The 24253-nt window shown below is 45.2% G+C and overlaps 2 protein-coding genes across 2 annotated transcripts in view; both read right to left on the reverse strand.

Moving 5' to 3' along the window:
- Window positions 1-9129, reverse strand: part of fpgs (folylpolyglutamate synthase) — a 37743-nt gene extending 28614 nt beyond the window's left edge. The window contains exons 1-4 of the mRNA XM_067969811.1: window positions 8923-9129; window positions 3269-3403; window positions 2552-2605; window positions 1207-1271 (exon numbers count right to left, since the gene is read on the reverse strand). Coding sequence (XP_067825912.1) covers window positions 1207-1271; window positions 2552-2605; window positions 3269-3403; window positions 8923-9099 — 431 coding nt within the window. The 5' untranslated portion in view covers window positions 9100-9129. The remainder of the gene's footprint in view (window positions 1-1206; window positions 1272-2551; window positions 2606-3268; window positions 3404-8922) is intronic.
- A 3696-nt stretch (window positions 9130-12825) lies between these two features.
- On the reverse strand, window positions 12826-21851 carry cdk9 (cyclin-dependent kinase 9 (CDC2-related kinase)). The gene is made up of 7 exons (XM_067969837.1): window positions 21707-21851; window positions 20004-20085; window positions 19143-19233; window positions 18616-18782; window positions 17796-17967; window positions 16827-16975; window positions 12826-15032 (listed from the first exon to the last, which is right to left on the reverse strand). Exons 1-7 carry the CDS (start codon window positions 21841-21843, stop codon window positions 14667-14669), a joined length of 1164 nt encoding a protein of 387 aa, XP_067825938.1. The 5' UTR covers window positions 21844-21851; the 3' UTR covers window positions 12826-14666.
- Window positions 21852-24253: the final 2402 nt, after the last annotated feature.

Consider the following 24253-nt stretch of genomic DNA (forward strand, 5'->3'; position numbering starts at 1 on the left):
GGGCCGAATGGCCTACTCCTGCTCTTAATTCGTATTCGTAGCTGAACCCAAATCCCAGAAGTGAACGTACCGTGTCCCTGAGACAGATTAACAATCCGGATGTACTTTTAATTTCTCTGCAACAGGAGTCTAGCAGTCGCTTTAAATGTTAGGTGCTCCCAGCTGCTTCCTCAAGCCAAGGAGAATACACATTACAGCCTGATAAATGAAAGGTCCTTTCAAAGACATTACCCCTAAGCAGCATTTCTCAACATCTATCTGCTTAGGTACCATTTCATTCAATTTGATGAGCTTGACATATTGGGCAGGTACAGGCAGAGAGATGTCTCTGAACCCGACTGTAAGTGGCAGTCGTACACGGGTGGGCAAACTTCATGTAGCTGACCACCTAATGCGGCGTAACATTTTTAACAGCCTTTGTTACGATGTATCGCCAAAGGATTTTAATTGGTGTTTAAGAACATAGGAACAGAAGCCCCTCGAGCCTGTTCCACTATTCAATTAAATCATAGCTGATCTGTTCCTCAACTCCATTTTCCCACCTTTGTTCCATATCCCTTAATACCCTCACCTGACAAAATTTCATCTATCTCAGTCTTGAAAATTTCAATTGACTTAGCATCTATATCTGGGCCAACCTGCCAGTCTGAAGCCAACTACAACAGGCAGGCCGAGGCTGTGTGGCAGCAAACAGCAACACAAGGTCATCAGGACCACGTAGTGAGAGTCAGTTTGACGTTGAGTATGAGAGCAGGAGAAGCATCTTTGTTGTTTTCAATATTTCGGGGAGCAATAGCAAAATCTTCAATTTCTACATTAAAGGCTCTTTATAAATACAAGCTGCTGTTATTGTAAATCCACTGTTTGTACTTTATACTGTTCAATTACACCTTCACTGTTCTATAAACCTGACACTAGTTTGTAGTCTTAAGCCACGATCTGTTTATTCTTCCGCGTTTTGAAGTTACAGAAACTGCATGGCATCACGAGATATATCCACCAGCAGGAGTAGTGACAAGGCTTGTTAGTTCAACACAGGTCACAGGGAGCAAGTGCTCATCTCGAGGCGGGGGGGGGGGTGGTGTCTGTGACGCTACGACAATGAAATTACCTAGTGTAAAAGCCTCAAAAAATACAACACTAACCTTCCCCATCACAGAAATTATTAGTGTTTAACACACAGGCTCAGCACAACTCTCATCTCACCTGTAGAACCCTGTCTTTAATCCATAATTGCGTAGTATCTTTTCACAAAACGCACATGTTGAGCCCTAAAATAAGCAAAAAAAAACTCAGGTCAACATTCAAAAGATGGACATCAACAACAGAACTAGCGACAAAAATAAAAACATTCATCGGCTTCCGGAGAAGTGCTGGCCTGCAAGAGAAGAACACGCTTAATTCACACACAAACCCCCTACAGTGGGAGAGAACCTGCATTTCTGACACCGCAGTCCTTATTAAAGACTTAAACAGTAACGCTTCAGAACCGAACAGCACTTTATTACGGAAGCATCGTACGTTGTCAGGGATAGATGTAAATAAAGATCTCCTTGCTGTTTGTGGGATCTTGCTGTGCGCAAATTGGCTGCTGCATTTACCTACAAAATAACATTGCTTCAAAAAGTAACTCATTGGCTGTGAAGTGCTTTGGGACATCCCGAAGGTCATGCATGATGTGATGTAAATGCAAGTTCCTTCTTTAAATAATAATAACAGAAAACAACGATTGTAGAGACACTCCCGACACAGAGAGCTTCACACCGCTGGCAGGCGCTAAAGAATTCATAAACTGATCTCGTCTGCTGCCTCCAGTCCTCGCACCCTGTCCCAACATTTCCTCCGACAAAACGGGGAGTGGGTTGTCCATTACAGCAGTAAAAGAAAAGGGGTTTTTACTCATTCCTTTTCTTCGATCCTCCTCCCCCTCATCACCCCACTCCATCTCGCCTCAGATCTGCCAGATCACCCACCAGTCCTCAGTTGAGACACGGGGCACCAAACAAACGTCCAGAATTATGCCAGCCCCACTCTCCAGCAGGCCACTGGCAACGAGTGGCCCAGAGCGATTCCCAGCACCCACCCCCTCCGTACAGTCCCGGGGCTCTGCACTGCCCCACAATTCAGCAGGGAAGGGGTTCTACAGGTGAGATAAGAGTCATTCTGAACTCGTGTGTCTCCATGTGTTAATCTCTGGGTGATGGGGTGCAGCAGCGGGGAGGGGGTTAGTGTTGTATTTTTGGGGCTTTTACACCAGAAAATGTCATTGTCTTCAGCATCACAGACCCCCCCCCAACCTCCCAATGAGCTGGGGTTGAACTAAGAACCCTCGTCAAAAGATCTGGATGCTTACAAGGGAGAGAAATCGAGGGGACAACCCTCAACCTGGAGCCCCAACCCCGGGTCTAAAAGCCTTAGAATTTCAGTCTGTTCCAGGTTGTGTCCAGTGTAAAAAATGAAAACAAACCACAATCGCAAGGTCCACGGAAATATTTACAGTGGCCCGACCTTTGAAAAGGTTAAATCCATTTACTTTCAGGTAGGGACTGACCTTGCCCTTTGTCCCGGTGACGTGGATGATGGCGAGCTGATCCAGCTCCTCGATCTACCGTCAACAAAAGAAAAGACAGAGTTATTGCAACAACGCACCAATCACATCAATTGATCCTGGTGAGGAACTGTTAGCTTCTGATTGGGGCACGTGCCATCTCTAATCCCCCCCCCTTCCCCGAAGGTGCAGACTCTGGCAAGGTTCGGTTGCACAGATCCCACTGCCCTCGGGTACCGCACCTAAATGGCCGTTCTTCGTGTGCAGGTCTGGAGAGCGAGCCCTCGCAGGTTATTCATCCGCTCAACCCCCACACCTACAGCAGGTATAACTGAATGGTGCTCAGAGGCAGAAAACTCTGGTTGATTTTCCCCTCTCTCTCTCTCTAGCCGCCCAGAGACACTGAGATCCACCGTGGTGTCCCCATCGTCCCAGCCGGGGTCAGCCAGCCCAACGCAGACCCAGATCATGCCCATAGTCTGTCGTTCTGTCCTCCTTCCTTCGCCCATCACATCTCTTGCTCCGAGGTCACTGCCATCAAGAAGCACACGAGAACGGACGGGGTAAATCCACCCGGCAAATTTCCCCTTCCCCCACCCGCAGGGCGATGCCCAACCTTGACTGGACCCTTCTCTGTGCAACATGGCTGGGATTGGAAAGTCAGCCATTTGGGTGGCTGGCGAGGTGTATGGACCAGAAACTAAAGCTCCAAGCCTTTACCGTCATGCCAGCTCGATACACAAAGGATTTCATTGCTTCCAGAGTGCCCAGCATCTGCCCGCGCTCCCGCTCCCGTCGGATCTGCTCCAGGGTGCTGGCATTGGTCTGTAGGGTGTTCAGGGCCTGTACTGCATCCTGGAATCAAACACAAAGGCATGGGTCAACTAAAAAAAAAAATCAATCAGTTCACACCCCTTCTTCGTAGAATCATACAACACAGAAGGGGCCCATTCGGCCCATCTTCTGTGGGTTGAAAGCTTAAAGGAGGCGACCTCACAACACAGCAACACACCAGGCCACAGAGTGCCCTCTAGAAAGGCAAGATGGAGAGGGCACTCACTTGGGCCCTCACCCACTCTGTCGTTTCCCCCCCCCCCCATTACTAAACCCAAAGAGTCACTTGGGACAGCTCCACTCAAAGGAACTGAGTAAGCAACAGTCGCATGGACTCGGGGGTTACACAGACAGCTGGAACCTTCACCGTTCTCCAACTCCACACACCCAGAAAACAGAGAGCTGAATTCTGGAAGTGTGGAATTCACATACTGTGTCCCAGCCGTGCAGATACAGATTTTTGATGTTCCAAACTTTGGTTGAGCATTGCAACACTAAGGTGAAGCACTGGCGTTTAAAGGTCTGTTACTGGAGCTGGTGTTAATATTATTACCGGGAGCAACTTGAAGTGATCAACAAAGAGCCTCATCAAGTTACAAGTGTAAGTGCAATGAAAGCAGACATTACTGCAAATACACAGCAGGTCGGGGGGGCACCTGGTTTACACGAGACAGTTTAACACTTCGGGTATAAGGCTCTTTTTCAAGACCGAAAAGTGAAAGGCAATCAGAGTTAAAGTGGTTTAAGTGCGATTTCCCCTAAATATGTCCAGTGACAACACAAGAGCATTCACTACGCATTGCAGACACCAGGGAGGGGCTCCAAAACTGCAATGTAATACCAAAGGGACGATGAGTGCTCATGATAATATAATCCAAACACCACGATTAGATTTCAGTCTGTAACTCACTCCTGGGCATCCATTAATTTGTTCTATAAATAAATAAACCTTCCAATCTTCTCAATTAGATTCCAGCCTAAAGCTCACGAGGTATCCAGTCCTTGACTGCAACATCTTTTCTCAGTACTACCCACTGTACATCATCACAAGTACTGGTTTAATGACGAGGGACTAGATCAATAGGAATCCTTCTTTGTCACTACTTTTATCATCTTCAAATTTCTCCGTCAATCTTTCACACCCTCCCCCCACCTCCCGAAATCGCTGACGCGCTCTGCGGTGAGACGTTTCGTGCGATGGACACCCTCCAGGATCTTGTCCTAAGTGGCCACTCTTCACAAGAGCCTAGGCAGTGAGTGCCGTCAGGCTATTCAACTGTGGACAGCATCACAGCCGGGTCCTCACCTGACATCTTCCAGCCGAAACCACTGGACGAGGATCAGAAGCAGGAATCCCTGACTGAGGTCAGACAGACAGAACTTGCCTTTATATAGCCCCTTTCACATCCTCAGAATATCCCAATGTGCTCCACCGCCAATCAATTACTTCTGATATGTAGTCACTGTTGTTTTGCAGGCTAACGGGGGGGGGGGGGGGGGGGGGGGTGCAGCCATTTTGTGCACATCAAGATCCCACAGGCAGCGGTGAGATAAATGACCAAATCAACTAATTCGGTAGAGAACAGGAATTGAGCTCAGGGCCTTCCTGGTTCGAACGGGTCAACTTCACACTGGATTAATTCACCTCACAAAAATTATTATTTTAAAAATTGGTATATCGACAGTGGCGTCCTTGTGAAGTCAGGGAGCAATAATAGTGGGGTCTGTACTGGCTCAGTCTGTAAACGTACTGCTCGATGAGTTACTGAGCCACACTAACCAGGAGTTATCACGTTCGGTCCACAGTCTGTGCTGCATTAGTGTGTTTACACTGAAATGCTGCATGAGGCAAGCCCCCCAGATACCTTCTCCCCCACGTTCCCATAGGGAAGAAGGGTGGGGGGAAAACCAGCATGGCGGCCCACACTCCACAGGCACACGTTAACAGCTCCAGCAGAAAGGGCCTGGGAGTCAGTCAGTTGTCTGATTTCCCAGCTGGTGGGTTTGGAGGAGGGGGGAGAGTTAGCTCTAAACAGTCACTCTGTGGAGAAACACAGGCTGCAGTAAACAATCACATCATACACCTGACGTCGATTGTTAATGATTTTCTAAACTATAAAACTCGCAACTGAGAGTTCAGTAAACTGCAGTACAGCGTCTGCCTGTAACTACTCACATTACAGTGCAATTCACAACAGCGGCCAACTGATCTTTCAACTCAGAAGCTCCTTGTTTAACCGCCCAGGTTTCTCCCCTCCTCTCCTGAAGGATGCTGAATCTTGCTGGGGTATGGTTCCATGGGCCCTGGACACCTTCTGGTGCCTCATTCAAGTGGCCCCTCTTCATGCGTGAGCCTAGACCGTTCAGTGCCGGCAGGATGTTCAACCATGTGGGTCATCATACTTTGCAGCAGAGATCACCGGAGAGCAATCAGAGTCAGAGTGATTTCTTCCCCTCCCCTAGCCCAGGACCCTGTAGCAAACTGCAACACCCCAACCACTAATGCAGCTGGAATCAACTATTTCAGAGTAGACCACGCACATCAAACCTAGCATTTTCCTGGTGGATTTGCCTCGGTAGCACACCACTGGGTCAACTACTGAGGCTCGAGGGAGCTTCAATGCCTGTTTATAAACCACCACATTCTGGGCAGAACCTTGGGCAACCACAAGGGAGAAAGGGGGGGGCCGGGGAGGAGTTGGGGGGGGCTTGTAAAAAGAGAATGGAAGGGGAGTCAGCTAACAATACGGCCCAGTTACGTGATGGCACAGCCAGAGTCTGGAGGAAGGTCCACCTGCCTGACCCCTCAACCGTGGAATGTGCAGAGAAATAAGAACCTGGAGGTAAAGAAATTAGACATTAACCTAGATCATTTTAAAAAAAAAAGACATTTTATGCTCCCCAGTAGCTTTGATGACAACACATACAGACCAGGAAAGTCCCTGGTTTGGTTTCTGGTCTGTGTTAAATTAACTTATCATAGCCAGGGTTGGGGGGGGGGGGGGGGGGGTGGAGAAATCAGCCAAAAATCCCACTCCTGTCTGCCATCCGATGATCGCTGCTGTAATGTGTGGACGTCTAGGTTCACACACCAGTGAGGGGACCACAGGGCAGCCAGCAACTGTGGAACCAAGCACGTCAGTACCTTCAAGGATGTAACTATAAACAAGTTTATTCAACTACAAACAAATTCAGATACACCTAAATGTAACATTATCTCCTGACCCTTGGTGCAGGGCCCATGCATTTTGTTTAGGCAGGTATTCATTCTACCATTAACTTTGATATGTACATCTGGATTAACCTGCCTGGCAGCTTGGATGGTGTCCAGCTGGAAGTGTAAACGCTTTGCTCCTCTTGCACAGTAAACTTCAATGGACGCAGACACGCTCATGAATCATCGGCTCCTGTTTTTTCCTAACTCACAGATTCCTGTACTCCAGCCAATAGCCCAATGCTGCCCTTGGCCAGTCATTTGGAGACCTGCAAAAAGCAGTGCAGTAACTATTCCCCTTCACCCAACCAATACAATGGAGTTCAAGGACTCAGAAAGGTGGGAATTTAATCTACATCACACCCCCACACCCACTTCTCTCCTGTTTTTCTTTAAGAAGAACTCAATAAATTGAAAGCAAGAAGCTCCTCATCATCCTCCCTCCCAATCCAGCAATGCCTTATTGGTTAACTGCACTACCCAGAGTGATAAGGAGCTATATAGATCAGGATCAACATGTTGCCTGCAAGGAGTTAGCTGATCTCAGTTAAGATGCAACATTTTGCCTCAATATCCCCTGGCTAGGGTTGAGCTCAAAAATGTCATCCATAGGGCTTCCTGCACCAAAAAAACCCAACTCAAAGTCCAAATATGTTGGCATTGCCTGAAGGCAGAATTGCTTCCCCCAAAAATCACACATGGCAGATAGCTAAAGTACCAGGGTCTGGATTCTCCCACGTGACTGTACCTCAGCACCTTCACAAGAGGAGGAGGGAGGAGAAAAAAAACACCTAATTTTTTAATTGGAATAGTTCTGGCAGCCAGGTACAAACTGGCACCTATAGGAGCTGGGTTGAGTGCCTTGAAACATTTAAATAGGATCCATACATCAGGGAGACTTCTATCCCATCAGTCCCACCTGATCAAATCCAAGTCACAGGGGGAAAATGCAAGTGCATTTAAATAATGCAACACGAGTCTGGAGGTGATAGCGCTCTCCTCACTGGCCTCCCATCTTCCCTCCTTACACTTCAGCTCACCCAAATCTTTGCTGCCTATCCTGCACCAAGTCCCCATCATCCCAGTCCTTGCTGACCAGCACCTGCTCCCAGTTCCAACATCTCAAATTTAAAATTTTCATCCTAGTGTTTATATTCACACTACTTCCCTATCTCTGTAACCTCCAGCCCCACAACTCCCTTACTCCTGAACTCTCCGTTCCTCTTTTTTAAAATATTTATTCTGAGAATCTGGCAACACTGACAATGCTGCATTTATTATCTAGGCTCTTCTGCACTCCATCGTCCTTTCGGCCACCCCATACTCTGGTATTCCCTCCCAAAATCCCTCTGCCTCTCCACCTCCCTCTCCTCAAAATCCACCTTTTTGACCAAGCTTTTCATTACCCCATCTAATCTTTCCTTCCTTGGCTTTAATTACGCCGTGGGGCATTTTTCAAGATCACAGGTGCTATTCAAGTGCAAGTTGTTGATTTTGTTATGAGAAGTGTGTATCCATCCTGTGAAATCACAAATGACACATGGAACAGTCTAATAGAATGCTGTTCCCCAGCCCCAGAAGGGAAGTCGGGTAAGCTTGGCATTAGTTTGCCCTCCCTACCTCGCGTGGAGCAACTTTTAGGAATCTGGCATGTTTACTATCCACCTCTGGCGGAAATGATAGAAAGTAATCAAACCAACAGTGGAGGAGGCCCTGGTGCAAGGCTGTCACTGTCTCCCCTGTGGTGTGTGGTCAGGGAGAAAATAACTTAAAGCCACAAAACAAAATTACAAACTACTTACAAACTTTACAGCAATTTAAAAAATGACGGACCAACTGATCAGAAACCCCTTTTAGAGGAACCCACCCCCTCCCTCTCCCCAGCCTGTACCGCGACCACCTGTCAGTGCCACCAAGCGTCTGCCTCTCAAAAGGCCCTCAAGGCCATTTCCCCCGGGGATCGTCACAGAAAAGCATCCACCAGGATTTGAACCTGGGGAATTAAGGGAACAGCAGCACAGAGCGGGACAGACAACTGAAGTAAACGGCTCGCAGTTACTCCTTCAACAGGCTTCCCGCCCACAAGCTCACGGCGGGAGATCTACTCCTCCCCGAACGCCGTGTATCCGATCTACTCCTCCCCGAACGCCGTGTATCCGATCTACTCCTCTCCGAACGCCCTGTATCTTTTCTACTCTATTCGCCAGGAAAAGCGCGGGTAATATGTCGGACACCATCAGCAGCTGCCGCTGTAAATTGCGACTCAGCCGGACATCCCCGGTTCCGAGTCCCAACACTACGCCGCATTTTCGAATGGCCACCTTACCTGATACTCCATCCTGGGGATGTGGAGGGCCGCTTTGGTCGGAGCCGTGCTGTACTTCAATCTCCAACCACCTTGTAATCTTCTATGACCCGCCCCTTTCTCCTTATGTCCAGTGATTACACACTTCTTAATACTCATCAAGCCCGTTGATAAAGCGCGGTACAACCGTGCCATCATGGGTTGCACAGACCCACACGTGGCCCTGCCACTAACTCTAACCTCTAACCTACTGGCACGCATCTAAAGTTCAAGTACTCGCTTTGCGGGGTCGCCATCTTTGATACTGGCAAGGTTTTTTTTTAAAACGCATGTATTTACAGTGATCTGTACCTGTCTGCTCGTTTTAAATGACCATGTGTCACTGTTTTCCTCACCACCATTCTCTCTGAGACGTGCTGACTCCTTGCTTGCCAGGCTTCTACAATATAAAAACAAACAGGGATGAGGTCTGGGAGAGGGGTTTCTCAACACCAGAAGGTAATTAAGAATGTGGATGGCCATTCCACCCATCCTGGTTCATGCATTCAGAAGATCCTACACGTCCCCTATTCCGGCATTGAATTGTTTTTTAAATTAGTCCAGGGTTTGTGTCTCCATCACTCTATCCCGGATTCTATTCCATGTGTTGATCACTGTGTGAAGAACGTCATTCCTAAATTTGTCCTTTGCTGGTTTGAACCGATCTCCTCTTGCCTGTACTCATGCAATTCAGTTCAAAGCGACTTTCCATATTTACTTTTCCATACGGTTTATCATAAATCTCTAAGATTACATCTGAAATGCCTCCTTTCAAGGCTGAAAAGCCCAAGTTTTTCCCGCCTTTGCTCCTAACTCAGACCTCTAATACTGTGGATCAGCCACATGGCTCTTCTTTACACTACCTCCAGCACTTGAATGCCCTATTGCTCCGTGACCAGAACTGGACACAGTACTCAAGGTGTGGTCTGACCAGAACACTATACAGTTTGAGCAAGTCTCCCTCTCACACTCTACTGTTTTGGCTATATGGTTCAGCATTCTATTGGTTTCATTGATTGCTGCTCTGCATTGGTTGGATATGTTGAATGTCAAGTCTACTAAGACTCCTGGGTCTCTTTCAACTTATTACATAACTATTTCAACACCATTCATGGAGTATGTGTGTCACCCATTTTCCTTTCTATATACAGTACTTCACACATCTGCATTAAATTTCATCTGCCAATATTCTGCTCACCTACATATTTTGTCCAAGGTGTTAGCATTCTCACCTCTGAGTCAGAAGGTTGTGGGTTCATGCGCCAATCCAGAGATTTAAGTACATAATCTAGTCTGGCACTTCAATGCAGTGCTGCAGTGTTGGAGGTGCTATCTTTCAGATGAGATGTTAAACCAAGGCTCCAACTGCTCGGTCAGGCAGATGTAAAAGATCCCACAGCACTATTCGAAGAGCTTGGGAGTTCTCCTGGCCAATACTTATCCCTCAACCAATGACTCCAAAACAGATTACAGTATCTAGTCATTTATCTCATTACTGTTTGTGGGACCTTGCTATGTGCAAATTGGCTGCTGCATTTCCCTACATTATAAATCATTACACTTCAACTTTGACTAATTTGCATTAAGTTTCTGAACTCAAATTATTGATGTGAATGAGAAACAGTAGCGGTTCCAGCACTGATCCACGGGGCACCCCACTCACCACTTGCCATTAACCTCAACATAATTCCTCTAACAAGTACCTGTTGATTTTTACCCATCAGCCAATTTCTTATCAATTCCCAAGATTTACCCTGAATCCCCATGGCTTTGAGTTTAACTAATAGCTTATCGTATGTAAAATGTGTTTTGGAAGTCCAGGTACAACAATCCATTAGGGCTGTCACTTCCTCAAAAAGTCAAGGAAATTGGTTATGCAGGATCTTCCCCTTCTGAATCCATGTTGACTGCTATTCACTAGGTTATTACTGTACAGATATTCTTCTAGATTATTCATAATTAATTACATTATCTTACACAGGCTTGAAAAAAAGGGTCCATAGTTGCTCTTTTTGAAGGTGGGCACCACATAGGCCTGTTTCCAATCTATTGGCACTATCTTTGTGTCCAGTGACTCCCTCATAATGGTGGTCAATGTTTTACAAAACTCTCCCAGGACAGAGGCTGGAATGTTTAGAACTTTTCCTTTGGATACAAGAACAATCAATGTTTCTACAAAAAGCAAGTAAAGAACACATCACTATGTTTATCAGTTCAAGGCTGGTAGTGCTCACTGGTGCATGTTAAAAGGAGTCATTAGTCATTCAAGCGGACATCATGGCCAATAGTATATGTATCTTTAATTACAGCAAGGACTGACTTTGGGACCTTCATGGTCTGCATATTTAAAGCACTTACTGGATAAACTCACTGATCCAGCAAGTTTCTTTTATCTAGAACATTAATCCAGGTACAAGGTTTTACCTCTCTCCAGTTAATGGATCACTTCATCCCATTTGTTACTGAGCCCCCATCAATGAGTGAATGTCCTCTCCAATTATTCCCTTTTGGTCCCTACTGGGAGGTACTTCTCACTCAATGTGTCTCAGATTAGAATCTCTGACGTAAACATTGCATAACTGAGAAAAATTGTTTCTAAATAAATGTTCTATCCTCCCCTACCACCAAGCATCTAATACTCTAATTTTCTTTTCAAAATTTTACTAAATACTTTTCTCCACATTTTGTTTTGGAAGGAGTTGCATCACTCTTAGCATATGTGTTTCAGTATTGAAGAGTGACAATTACTCAAAAGGATGATCTTTGCTCCACTCTGGGTTATTCAATAGGCAAGATATCTCTGAACACAATAATCAGTCCAAGTGATGTGCAACGTACACAAAGACCGGAGTTTATCTGTGATGTGGCATTTCATCAATGTAAGCACAGATCTGTGAGGGGCTCTTTAAGACTAAAGTAGGATTACATCTGGGAATGACAGCATTCATGGGGAGACAAATCAGACTTTTTCAAAGACTGAAGTGTGTACAAGTGGAAGAGTGTAAAAATACCAACACAAGTATGGTACAATATATACTATCTAGAACTCTTCCAATTGCTTAGAGGGTAAATGCACCACTTGTTGACAGTCAGTCATTCAATCCAAGATGGTCCCAGGTTTGATCCTTGGACTGTATCCAATTTCAACTAGGATAAAAAGGTCCATTTGTAGTAAAATGGACCTTACCATCGCTGGGGGAAAATCAGCCAGGGTTCCTGATCCAATGATGCTTGGAGAGTGCTTGTATGTGAACACTGGGTAAGGACAGGATTGAATTTCATTGAGTTATCCACCACAGCCAAATAAGCCTGTTGACACTTCACAAAATACCCCAGTGAGAATGAGCACTTTCAGGAGAGGAGGGAGAAAATTAGGATATGACCAAAAAAATATTTTTGATCAGATGTGCAGACGTACTTGGATGGTACAACTGAAAACAAGTAGTCAACATGGATTCCGAGGGGGAGGGGAAAGATCCTGCCTGATCATTTCCTTGACTTTTTTTTAAGGAAGTGACACCCCTAATTGATTGTGAAAACCCCACGACATGTTATACCTTGACTTCCAAAAGACATTTGACACATGAAAGAAGAAATTTGCATTTATATCGCGCCTTTCATGATCCAAGGATGTCTCAAAGCGTTTTACAACATGATAGGTTATTAGTTAAACTCAAAGATGTGAGGATTCAGGGTAAATCTCAGCAATAGATAAGAAATTGACTGAAGGGTAGAAAACGGGCACTTGTTAGATGAGATGTCGAGGACAGTTTTGAACAGGAAAACAGTCAATGGATTAAAAAAAAAGACGCAAGTTGGACAGCACAGCATTGAGGCCCCTCAAAACAGCCATTGACCCAGTAAGATATAAACAGAAAATCAGGATTGTTTTAGAACAGTTTATTTAAAAATCTGGAAGGTAGAATTCATATTCACCACTGATGTGCTTTATTACAAACTGCTAAGCATATTTTGTATACACTCTAATCTTGTGTTACACAATGTAACAGAATCTTTACATTGAAATTGCTTGTACTGAAGAATTGCATATTAACTGCACTTCCTAAACCTCCCAATGGCTGAAATCTTAATTGACATTCCAGCACTGCAATGTAAAGTACATCCAGAGGCAAAGTACTGGCAGCACTAAAGATAACCACAAAACTATTTTATTCTGCCAGTGGGCAATCTGTGATCTTCTGCCATTGAAAGTCTAGGTCAAATTAATAAAATTGCAAAAAAGGATTTTTTTTGAACTGCAAGTTTTCTTTTTTACATTTTAAAAAAACAGGCCTGCCAATGTCACTGGTCTCTGAATCCACTGGCAGCAGAAATGGGTACCAATTCAAAAGCAGGTCTGCGATTACATAAATGAGGTAAAAGTCTCCCCTTCTCAGTCTTACAGCCAGACACTATGAAGAACAATCTTCCAACTGGTGCACTTAAAACAAGAGAGGGAGATCCTTTTGATTACATGGCCCAGCAAGATAGGCATGGTTGCATCGTGGCGGAGGGGGGAAATAAGGGAGAAAAAGAGAAGGGACCGCACTTCACAAAAAGTTGCAGTTGAAATTGAGCACACAGCTTGAAGGAACAAACTCATTCTACTCAATTCACCTCAATCCAGCTATAGACAAGCACTCAAACTGACTAACCCCAGTGGATGATTGCTCAGTAAAAAGACAACTTGAATCGGAAATCCATCATCACAAATGGAATTTATCACAAAAAAAGCCAGTAACCACACACCTGTCTGAAGTATCACATACACGAGAAAAACATTTAAAATTTTTTTTTTAAAAACCCAACAATTTGACAGCACGACCCCGTTAACAGGATCAATACCTTAAAGGGAAGCAGATGTCTGGCAATATTTTTGGTTTTAGGGGAACACAGCCATGGCTCTATCAAGAAGCTATCACTGACAAATGACGCAATGGTGCTTCAACATGGTAGAAGTATTTATAAACGAACAGTTCCCAAACACTTTCTCGTAAAGGGATACATCTTTAAAAGCAACTGTGTTGGCATGCAAAGAACCCACTGAGTGCCCAATCCTCAGTCAATTTAAACAAAGTTAATATAAATCATACTCTCTTCTCCGCCTGCCTCCCCTGAGGTCCCCGTCTCATAACTGGTCTGAGGCAAGTTAACCACAGGCTACTGCCAGTGTCGCTCTATAAACCACTAGTGCCTGTCTATAACCCACCCATTAGGGTAATGTGCTTGACATTTCCCTCCTTCCCTGTGGGGCAATGTACGGTCTTGACAGACAGGTAACTTACTGCCTGGAGGAAATCAAGGTACAAACCCATACCCTAACACTCCACAACATGCCCATTCACTGTGCCACCCATACTGCCCCAGGTACTAACACGGAGATAATTCAACAATCAGCCAATGCTGGAATGATTACGGACTGCAAACAAAGAACTTTAGAACAATTCTAAACTTATGCTCAACGCTACTGCATCACTGGGAAAAACAGAAACTAATCTAAGGCTCCACATCAGAACCTCAGAATGTCACTTCTTGACCCTCAGTTCAGTTCTTGGTTCTGAAGAGAAGCACCTCTGCCAAGTTATTAACATCCGATCAGTAATAAGCACAATTAATGCGTAAACTGTTCAATAATTTCAAATCATAAGACCCAAAATGGCACCGTCCATATAAATAAATAACCTGCCCCAGGCAACTCTTCGATCCATTAACTTCTTTAAACACATTCAGAACACGCGATCAAACTCTGTCTGGTTCGCAGCAGCCGGATTCTTGTTCTGATTGGCCGTTTGTGGGGGCATGTGACTACCTCGCCTCCTGGGAGGGGCCAAGTATTCAAACATCGACTGGTTGTGCGTCGAGAGCATGTTTTTGAGGTCAGAAGGCATGGGATCTGTCCAGAAGAAGTCGTGGTTGAGTGCATCGTCGCTGTCAATCCTCTGGGCAGGGTCGAGGACAAGCAGCTTGTCAATGAGATCCAGTGCGTAAGGGTCCTTCACATAGACTTTCAGCCGGTCTTTGACCTTTCGCTTTTGACCTTTGGGCAATTCCAGCTTTTGGTAGAGTTCACACTTTTCAACATTAGGCCAAACCTGAAACCAAGCACAAGTTTAGCCTTCACTAAAATACAAAGGTTTGCTTGTGTCAGTACCGTAACATCTTGTAAGCATTGAATGCTGCATAGGATATTACTACAGCCACTGGCTTGCTATTTTTGCAGAGAAACGGACAGAATTATGGAATGTGATCCCCAAACCACCAGTAAAAAGCCCCAAGAACCATGATATAAAAATATGGAACTTGACTTATTCAGTCACCATAAACCAGAAGCCTTCCATAATACTTTAAACGAGCAAATGTTGGAAATCTGAAATTAACAGAAAATGTTGAAACTGCTTGGTTTAATATACAAGGAAAGTTATTGATTGTCACATTGTCACTACACAACACACTTTGTCACAAATTACTCATATACTCCAAAATAATCCAAAATGTTAGTTACTCCTCTGCCAAAATTGCTTCAGTAACATACTGGAATCACGAGATAACCCCCCCCCCACACACACTACCAACCATCTCCTGAAGCCCCTTCCCTCACCAACAACTGTGAGGAACTCGTGGACTTCTTTGTCACTAAGATTGAGACCATCCGTTCAGCTGCCTCTGCCGCCTCCCTCTCTTCTCATTGCCCACCAAGCCAGACGTCCCCCAATGATTTCCCCCCGACCCCGGTTCCACTCTTACATATTTTCAGTCGAAGCCAGAGAATCTCCTGCAACTGCTTCTCTTCCCACCCCCGCAGCGTTCCCTCAGGCATCCCTATCCTTGGCCCCCTCCTATTTCTCATCTACATGCTGCCTCTCAGCGACATCATCCAAAGACATAACTCCAGGTTCTACATGCAAGATGACAACACCCAAAGCTCTACTTCACCACCTCTCTCCACCCCGTGTCGATGAGTCGCAATTTACTCCACATAAATATTAGGAAGACTGAAGCCATTGTCTGTGGTTCCCGCCACCAATTCTACCCCCTTGGCCACCATCTCAGTCTGAACAAGACTGTTCGCAACCTTGGCATCCTATTTGACCTAAAACTGAGCTTCCGGCCCTGTATCCTCCATCAAAATTACTTACACCTTCGCAACGTCACCCATCTCCGTCCGTCTCAGCTTATTGCTGCTGCAACCAACATCCATGCTTTTGTTACCTCCAGAATCTATTATCCCAATGCACACCTAGCCAGCCATCTCGTCCGTAAACTTGAGCTCACCTAAAACTTTGCTGCCCGTATCCTACCCCACACAAAGTCCCGCTCACCCATCAGCCCCCTGCTCGTTGACCTACACTGGCTCCCGATCCACCAAGGCCTTGATTTTAAAATTCTCATCCTCGTGTTCAAATCCCTCCACTCCTCCCCATCTCTAATTTCCTCCAGCCCTAAAATCCTGTCAAGAACTCTGCGTTCCTCCAACTTGGACTCATGCACAACCCAACCCTACCCCTCAACCCCCCTTATTAGCAGCCGTGCCTTCAGCTGTAGAATTCCCTCCCTAAACCTATCTGTGTGAACCCCTCGCTCCTCCTTCAAGACCCCCCCTTAACTTCCCAACTTACCTCTGGCCAAGCTTTTGGTCAGCCATCCCGATATCTCCTCCTTTAGCTCGGTGTCAATCTAAAGCACATTGGGAAGTTTTCCTACGCTAACGGTACTATAAAAATGTACTTTGTTGTTGCGACAGTCAGAAGCAACAGTCTACAGCACTGCCTATGGGGGTCTCAATACATTTACAGTTGCCTGGCATCTGGGAACTTCCTATTGAACTAAACCTCCACCTTTCATAGAACAGTTAAGCAGCCTGTCAGAACAGAACCAGCCAGCCTTACCTCTGCTGTGATGGAGCCACAGAGCTGACTGATCAGCGTTAACTGATGTTGTTCTGTGTTGCCCTGCATTATTGGACTCCGGGTCCACATCTCAGCCATGATGCACCCAGCTCCCCACAGATCTATGGGTGGTCCATAATCTCGTTCACCTGTGTTTTGGAGGGAGAGAAGGTAAGTAAGTAAGTAAATAAATAAAAAGTTTCTAATGAACAAGAGCGTGACTTGCAGGGCTGTTGTACTTCCCAGTTTTCTACCCTCCTCTTGAAGGTGATGACCCCAAGGGCACCAGTAGCTCTCTAGTACCTCACCCAAGGGGTGTTCTTCACATGCAAGACTGCACGAGTGTCAGCAGACCAATTGACCACAGGGATATTGCAGCGGAGCTCAATTCTGTCCTCATCCAACACCGCCCCCCCCCCCCCCCCCCAAAAGGGAGCATTAGATAGCTGGTTCCCTGGCTCAGTTTTCCCTTCTTGTGACTGGGGCACTGAAGCCAAACATTCCTCCACCACTGCCCTGGCTCAGATCAGCTAATCAAGCACAGATCAGGATGGGACGGGGGATGTTCTAGAAACGTCTCAGTACCATATCATATGGTATTCCATCATAGTAAATGTGGCTAAGCAATCCATAACACAAAGTTAGTGAAGAATATGTTATGCAGAAACTGGAAGGATTAAACACCCCCTCGGGTCATGGACCAGGTCAGATAAATAGTTTGGAATAACCAAGGAACTAAAAAGGAGGAAATCAGGACTCCATAAATACTGTACCACCTAACTCCAGAATTGCAAACCTACTTCCAATATTCAAAAAAAAGTAACTCAAACAGGTAATTACAGGATAGCAAGCCTAAAATCACAACCCTTCCAATATTCATCCCGTAAACAGAGGGCCCCTGGGGTCACTATCACCACCAGCATATTGTGCCCAAGCTCGTCACATACAATAGAGTTGGGGATAACCCACCTAGCAGGAGTTCCGGTGGCCGGTACCACAGTGTCACTACCCTGTTGGTATAGCGATTCGGCTGGCTATTCTTGGCCAGACTAAATGCTCGAGCCAGGCCAAAGTCGGCCAGTTTCAATACACCGTCCCGAGTGAGCAGGACATTGGCCGCTTTCATATCTCGATGCAAGATCTGGAAAAAAAACCCCGCAAGACAGCATAAAGCAAATGGGACCAGAGCAGTTTACACTAGTATTTATTTCTCCAAAGATGAGATCGTGAGTTGGAATTGCTTTGCAGTTAGTCCTGAGTCCCAAATATAAAATGACTTGCCCTTTGCAGCTCAATAATGTAGTGTGTTACACAACTTGCCTGTTAAAGACCAAAAGACTTGCATTTACCCAACACCTTTAAGATGCATTAAGGACTTTAATTACTTTGAAGTGCAGTGACCGCTGTATCACAGGCAAATGTCGTAGTCATTTTGCACACAAGATGTCATTCATCTTGTTGCTGTGTGGCAAGACTTGCTTTTACATAGCACCTTTCAAAACCTCAGGACATCCCAAAGCACTTTACAGCCAATGAAGTGCAGATTACTTAATCTGCTGTCAGTATTAGAAGAGATACCCCAGTATTGAAATAATCCCAATTTAATGGAGCTCCAATTCCTTTTAATTACAAAAATGCAGGTAAAGCCAGGTGCTGTATTTACCTTTACAGCGGTCAGCTAACCACGTAGCTATGACCAAGACGGCTGGCTGAATTCTGACAGCAGCCCATCAAATTGGGCAAAGGCAAGTCGAACCAACCTAGGTCACTCCATTTCACTGCTTCTCACCTTATTCCGATGGATGTAGTAGAGTCCGTTCAGTAACATCTGCATCACCTTCTTGATTTCTGCCAACGTGAACTTCACATTGGCATTGCTGAGCAGTCCGGCAAGGTCATGCTCACAGAAGTCAAATACCAGGAAGATGCTGCCCTTGTAGCGGTTAAACTGTGTGGCTGCAGGGATTAAACAGAAATAATCCATCACTGTCCCCTTTAACCATTACTATCCCAGGTACAATCCCCCACTTTCATTTGTTAGGACTGAAATGACAGTAACTTGTGAGCCAAGCAGGGAGAAGAGGCATGGTGTGATTACAATTTGGTAGAAAATCAAAGCTTCTGTTGGGTCTTCCTCGCCAAGCACTTCACCAGCCATTTGCTCAGGCTACAGGTTGGAATGGGAAGCACGGTCCCCAAGCCAGTAAGGTGTTTGGCCCATTTACTTTATATTTAAAAAAAAATAAATATGGTGAAAGAAAGTCAGAGCCTATACTTGCTACTCTGAATGATTTGCATTTTGAAATGTGAACTCACCTTTAGTGCGGCAGATCTCAATAAGGTTCACCACGTTTTCGTGCTTCAGCAGTTGTAGGATTTTTATCTCTCTCAGGGCCGTGATGGGAAACTAGCAGAAACATTTTTTAAAAATTATTTCCACTGACATTCTGTGTGCAAACACTTCTTTAACTTAATAGAGCTAACAAAATCGATATACCACAAAATATTAAAAATATGCAACCAAGGAACAGGAGAAAGCAGGTTTATGGATGAGGAGTCAGATTTCTATCTCACTTAAACCATCAAGGGCAACACTTTAGGAGAAACCAGGTGCCAATATCACAAGCAGAGAATAGCTCAAGCATCTTAAATAAAAACAAAGAATATTTGATTCATTATAATAAATAAAAATCCCTGAGGTTGGGGATGCCCCAAATAGATCAATTGGTAAAGACACTGTCTGGTGCTATATTGAGCCATGCAGAGCAGTAGGGAGCCAGATTCAATGCCTGGTCCATCAGCTGAAGTTGGGAGTAGATTTGAGCGTGGGACTTGGAAACAACTCTCAATTAAGTCACTGCTTGGAATTTTGACTTGCGGCCAAAGGTTAGTAACACTGGCTAGGCTCACACATGAGCAGCCACTTGGATGAGGTACCAGAGGGAGGCCAGAGCCCATGGTTGCCTACCAACATGAGTCACAGCCTGCAGAAAGGATAGTTTTCTAAAAGAATTCTCAAAGCTTTTTTAAGAAAATGCCAATTACACTTTCAAACCACAAGATTCAGTAAACAGAAATCACACCAGCATTACTCAACCCATCAATGGGCCTCCAGAGGAAACAAAGTTAACTTTAATGTCCAAAAATATAGGCCCAGGCTGACTTAACACCACATACCCCTTCCTTTTCATTTTCCATCAGCACTTTCTTCAAAGCCACTTTTTTGCCCGTCTGACGATGACATGCTTTAAACACCTCCCTGTAAAACAAATCGCAACATCTTCAGTCTCAAAAGTTCCAGTGGCCAATAAATTCTCCCAGGAAAAAAATCAGCCATATAATCCTATTCCATAGAAAAGGAAATGCACCAGAAACAGTTGGAACAGTTTTGCAAAACTATTCCAATAGTCAACATTTTTGTATACTTATAGAAGTTCTTTATATCAAATAGGCAGCACTTTGTTGTAAAACTGTCCAGTACGACAGCATCATAGAACATAAAATGCTGCTTCCCACTATTCTTGTCCTCAAGTTATGCCTCAGAGGCACTTGAAGTTTCACCATATTTGTGTTTATCTGCACTGGAGACACTATCGGAGATAGCTGATCAAATGTAGAATTTGCACTTGAAGCCTTATTGCATCCTCAGAACATCCCAAAATATTTCACAATGAAATACTTTTGAAGTGCAATAACTTAACTGGGAAAAATGGTCAATTCTGTGCACAACAAAGAACTACAAATGACAAGGGAGACAAATCAGTTAAACTATTTTTATTGGTTTTGATTGAGGGGAGTGTTGGCAAGGGCACCAGAATTCCCTGTTCTTCTTTGAACAAACAGTACCATGGGATCTTTCACACCCCTTTAACAACCAGATAGGACTTTCGTTTAACAATCAAACACAGTTTTTAAAAGCATCAGACTGTCCCAAACCCACTCAATCTGAGCAACCTGCCTCCAAATATGTCCATCCTTTAATACATTAATCATCAGTAACCAGTCCCAATAATCGATAGATCGTCTCTTCCCTCCCCCAACTGAATGTGACATGATGTGGAGATGCTGGTGATGGACTGGGGTTGACAATTGTAAACAATTTTACAACACCAAGTTATAGTCCAGCAATTTTATTTTAAATTCACAAGCTTTCGGAGACTTCCTCCTTCCTCAGGTAAATGTTCCTGAACATTTACCTGAGGAAGGAGGAAGTCTCCGAAAGCTTGTGAATTTAAAATAAAATTGCTGGACTATAACTTGGTGTTGTAAAATTGTTTACGAATGTGACATGAGCCAGATAGCAAGTCCCTAAAATTAAACCTGAACATATTGAAAATGCACAAGTCCATCAGCACCAGAGGGAGTGAAAAGCTCATTTGCAAACGATAAAATGTCCACTTCCAGCATTTTCTATTTTATTTCAGACCTCCAGGAGGTAACTAAATTCAGTGGGAAGGGGAGGGGAGGGGGGGGGGGAACAAGACTCGATATCAAAGGCACACAAGGTACAGCCACAGGGAGGGAAGGGGTGCAGGGGGCTGGTTTAAGCCCCCAGTCGCTTTGGAGAGGGGGGGGGGGGGGGGGGAAGTCATTTAATCTGCTGGATGGGAGTCCCGGAGTGAGGGGGGGGGGGGGAATCAGTGTGGACCGAATATACTGAGGTACAATGTGTGTATTAATGGGGGGGGGGGGGGGGGGCGGGAGAGGGGCCATTGCAAAGACTCTGAGCTTAGTCCCCTCCGGGCTCCCGGTGAGCTGGTCTCATGAGGCCCATACCCGACAGGCCGAGGCCGAGGCCTGGGCCTGGGCCTGACGCGCACACACACACCCCCACCCCGGCCCCGCGCTCTCTCCCTCCCCCCCGGGGAAACCGGCCTCACCCGAAGGTGCCCTGTCCGATCTTCGCCAGCTTCTCGTATTTTAAGACCTCGTCGCAGAACTGGAAATCCAGCTCATAATATTTCGCCATGTCGGCGCTGTGCCGGACACTCATCCCACCATCCGGGCACCTCGCCATGATCCACTTCCGGGCCTCCTGCTGCACGCCGGGAATTTGAATTTATACCCGCTGCCAACAGCGGCCCCTGGAGGCGCGGCGCGGCAACTGCATCACAGGGAGGCTGAGGTCTGAGTTGATACATTTATAAACAATTTTACAACACCAAGTTATGGTCCAGCAATTTTATTTTAAATTCACAAGCTTTCGGAGGCTACCTCCTTCCTCAGGTGAACGATGTCCACATCGTTCACCTGAGGAAGGAGGTAGCCTCCGAAAGCTTGTGAATTTAAAATAAAATTGCTGGACCATAACTTGGTGTTGTAAAATTGTTTACAATTGTCAACCCCAGTCCATCACCGGCATCTCCACATCATTGATACATTTAGGGGAGACTTTTGATGATAGTCATTTATTGAAGTCTCCTAGAAAATTCCGATTTTATTGTATTTCTCACTGTTTTTGGAATCTCCAAATAACGTGGGTATCGCAGTTTTTCGTCTGCAGAGGAAGGGGCTTTGGCTGAATTTTATTGAAAACTGCTAGCAAGTTGCCATTTTTGGGAATTACTTTATTCTTTCAAACCCCCAGTAGCTGCAGATACAGAGGGGAAAAAAAGCCTTCATTAAATGATAACAGTGAATTGATTACATTACAGCTTGTCCTATCTGCTGGTCAGCAGTGCCACTGAAAGCACAAATGTGGACATCAGAGAGTAATGTTTTACAGTGAGATAGTGACAGCTCTATGGGCTTTTCTGAAACAATTCTTATTTTAGATTATTTTGAATCTGGGCCAATAGAGTGGCACCGACATAAACCCAATGACAACAACAACAACTTGCATTTATATAGTGCCTTTAACATAGGAAAATATCCTTCACGAGTGTAATCAGTCAAAAATTGACACCGAGCCAAAGAAGGAGATATTAGCACAGGTGAATAAAAGCTTGGTTAAAGAGGTAAGTTTTAAGGAGTGCCTTAAAGGAGGAGAAAGAGGCGAAGAGGCTTAGGGAGGGAATTCCAGAGCTTAGGGCCTGGCTGGCTGAAGGCATGGCCGCCAATGGTGGGGCGAAGGGAGTGGGGGATGCACAGGAGGGCAGAGTTGGAACATTGTAGGGCTGGAGGAGGTTACACGATAGGAAGGGACGAGGCCATGGAGGGATTTGAACACGAGGTTGAGAACACCACCAGGTTGAAAATACTACTACAAATGTCCCCTCAAGAGGAGGGCACCACTAAAACATAACAAGTGTCTCAGTCAAAATTAAAATGTGCACGTAGAGTATTAGATAATGATTCATTTCTTGTCATCAATGAGGCAGGCAATGTCCTGTGCTGCCCAATGGTCACAGAAGGCTTCAAGCGAATCAGTGGACACACACGTGATCTTGTGCCAAGGTCACCTGGGCGTGCATCGGGTCTCAGAACAGCAGCAAGCAGTCGGAGCAATCCCCATTGATCCGCGCATCCTGAACCTGCAGATAGGGTTTTCACCAGCCCGGGAGTCAACCCATCAGCATGTCCTCCGATCCTGGGTACGATCCTGGCCCCTGTTGGTTGGCAGGATGTTCTGCCAGGGTCGGCCAGGGCGGAAGACGAGAGGAAGGAAGTGAACAGTGTGCAACAGCATGAAGGACAGGAAATTCCATTGTGCGGAATGGAATGCAGGGAGCTATTCTTACTTTGGAGCTGTCACCTACACACATGGAGATTTGTATACAATCCACAAAGGGCTATGAAGGAGAAAAAGCAATGGAGACCAACCTACTGCTGCAGACATTTTTCCTGGAAAAAAAGTTACATTAATACTAAAGTTCTATCCCCTAACTTGATGGTTATTATTGGATGGGTGATGCTTTGATACACAGATCCATCACTGAAAGATTGGATGTACTACTTTATATCCATTTGCACTTTGAAGCATTTCCTGTGCATCATGAAAAGAAAAAGAAAAAGAGAGTACCGCACTGAAGTGTCATCTTAGATTATGTGCTCAAGTTCCAGAGTGGGGTTTGACGCCTTGACGTTCAGGTGGGTACAGTAGCGTAGTGGCTATGTTACTGGATTAGTAATCCAGCGGCCTGGATTAAATAAACTAGAGAATATGAGTTCAAATCCCACCATGACAGTTTAGTTCACAATTCAGTTAAAAATAAATCTGGAAATAAAAAGCTGGTATTAGTAAAAGTGACCATGAAGTGATCAGATTGTCATTAAAACCTAACTGGTTCATTAATGTCCTTTAAGGAATGATGTGGAGATGCCGGTGATGGACTGGGGTGAACAAATGTAAGGAGTCTTACAACACCAGGTTATAGTCCAACAGCTTTATTTGAAATCACAAGCTTTCGGAGGCTTCCTCCTTCGTCAGGTGAGTGTGGGATTCCATAAAGGTACAGCATATATAGTCAGAGAACAATGCCTGGTGA

Source organism: Heptranchias perlo, chromosome 31, assembly GCF_035084215.1.
Source record: "Heptranchias perlo isolate sHepPer1 chromosome 31, sHepPer1.hap1, whole genome shotgun sequence".
NCBI classification, from domain to species: Eukaryota; Metazoa; Chordata; class Chondrichthyes; order Hexanchiformes; family Hexanchidae; genus Heptranchias; species Heptranchias perlo.

Bases quoted from the DNA above. Each gene is read 5' to 3' on its own strand.
- cdk9 (XM_067969837.1), bottom strand. From the start codon at position 21,843: ATGGCGAGGTGCCCGGATGGTGGGATGAGTGTCCGGCACAGCGCCGAC. The intron at 16,976-17,795 runs GTGGGTTATCCC...TCCAAAACACAG, and splicing joins GCCACCGGAACTCCTGCTAG to GTGAACGAGATTATGGACCA. The intron at 15,033-16,826 runs GTAAGGCTGGCT...GCTTGGTTTCAG, and splicing joins GTGGCTCCATCACAGCAGAG to GTTTGGCCTAATGTTGAAAA.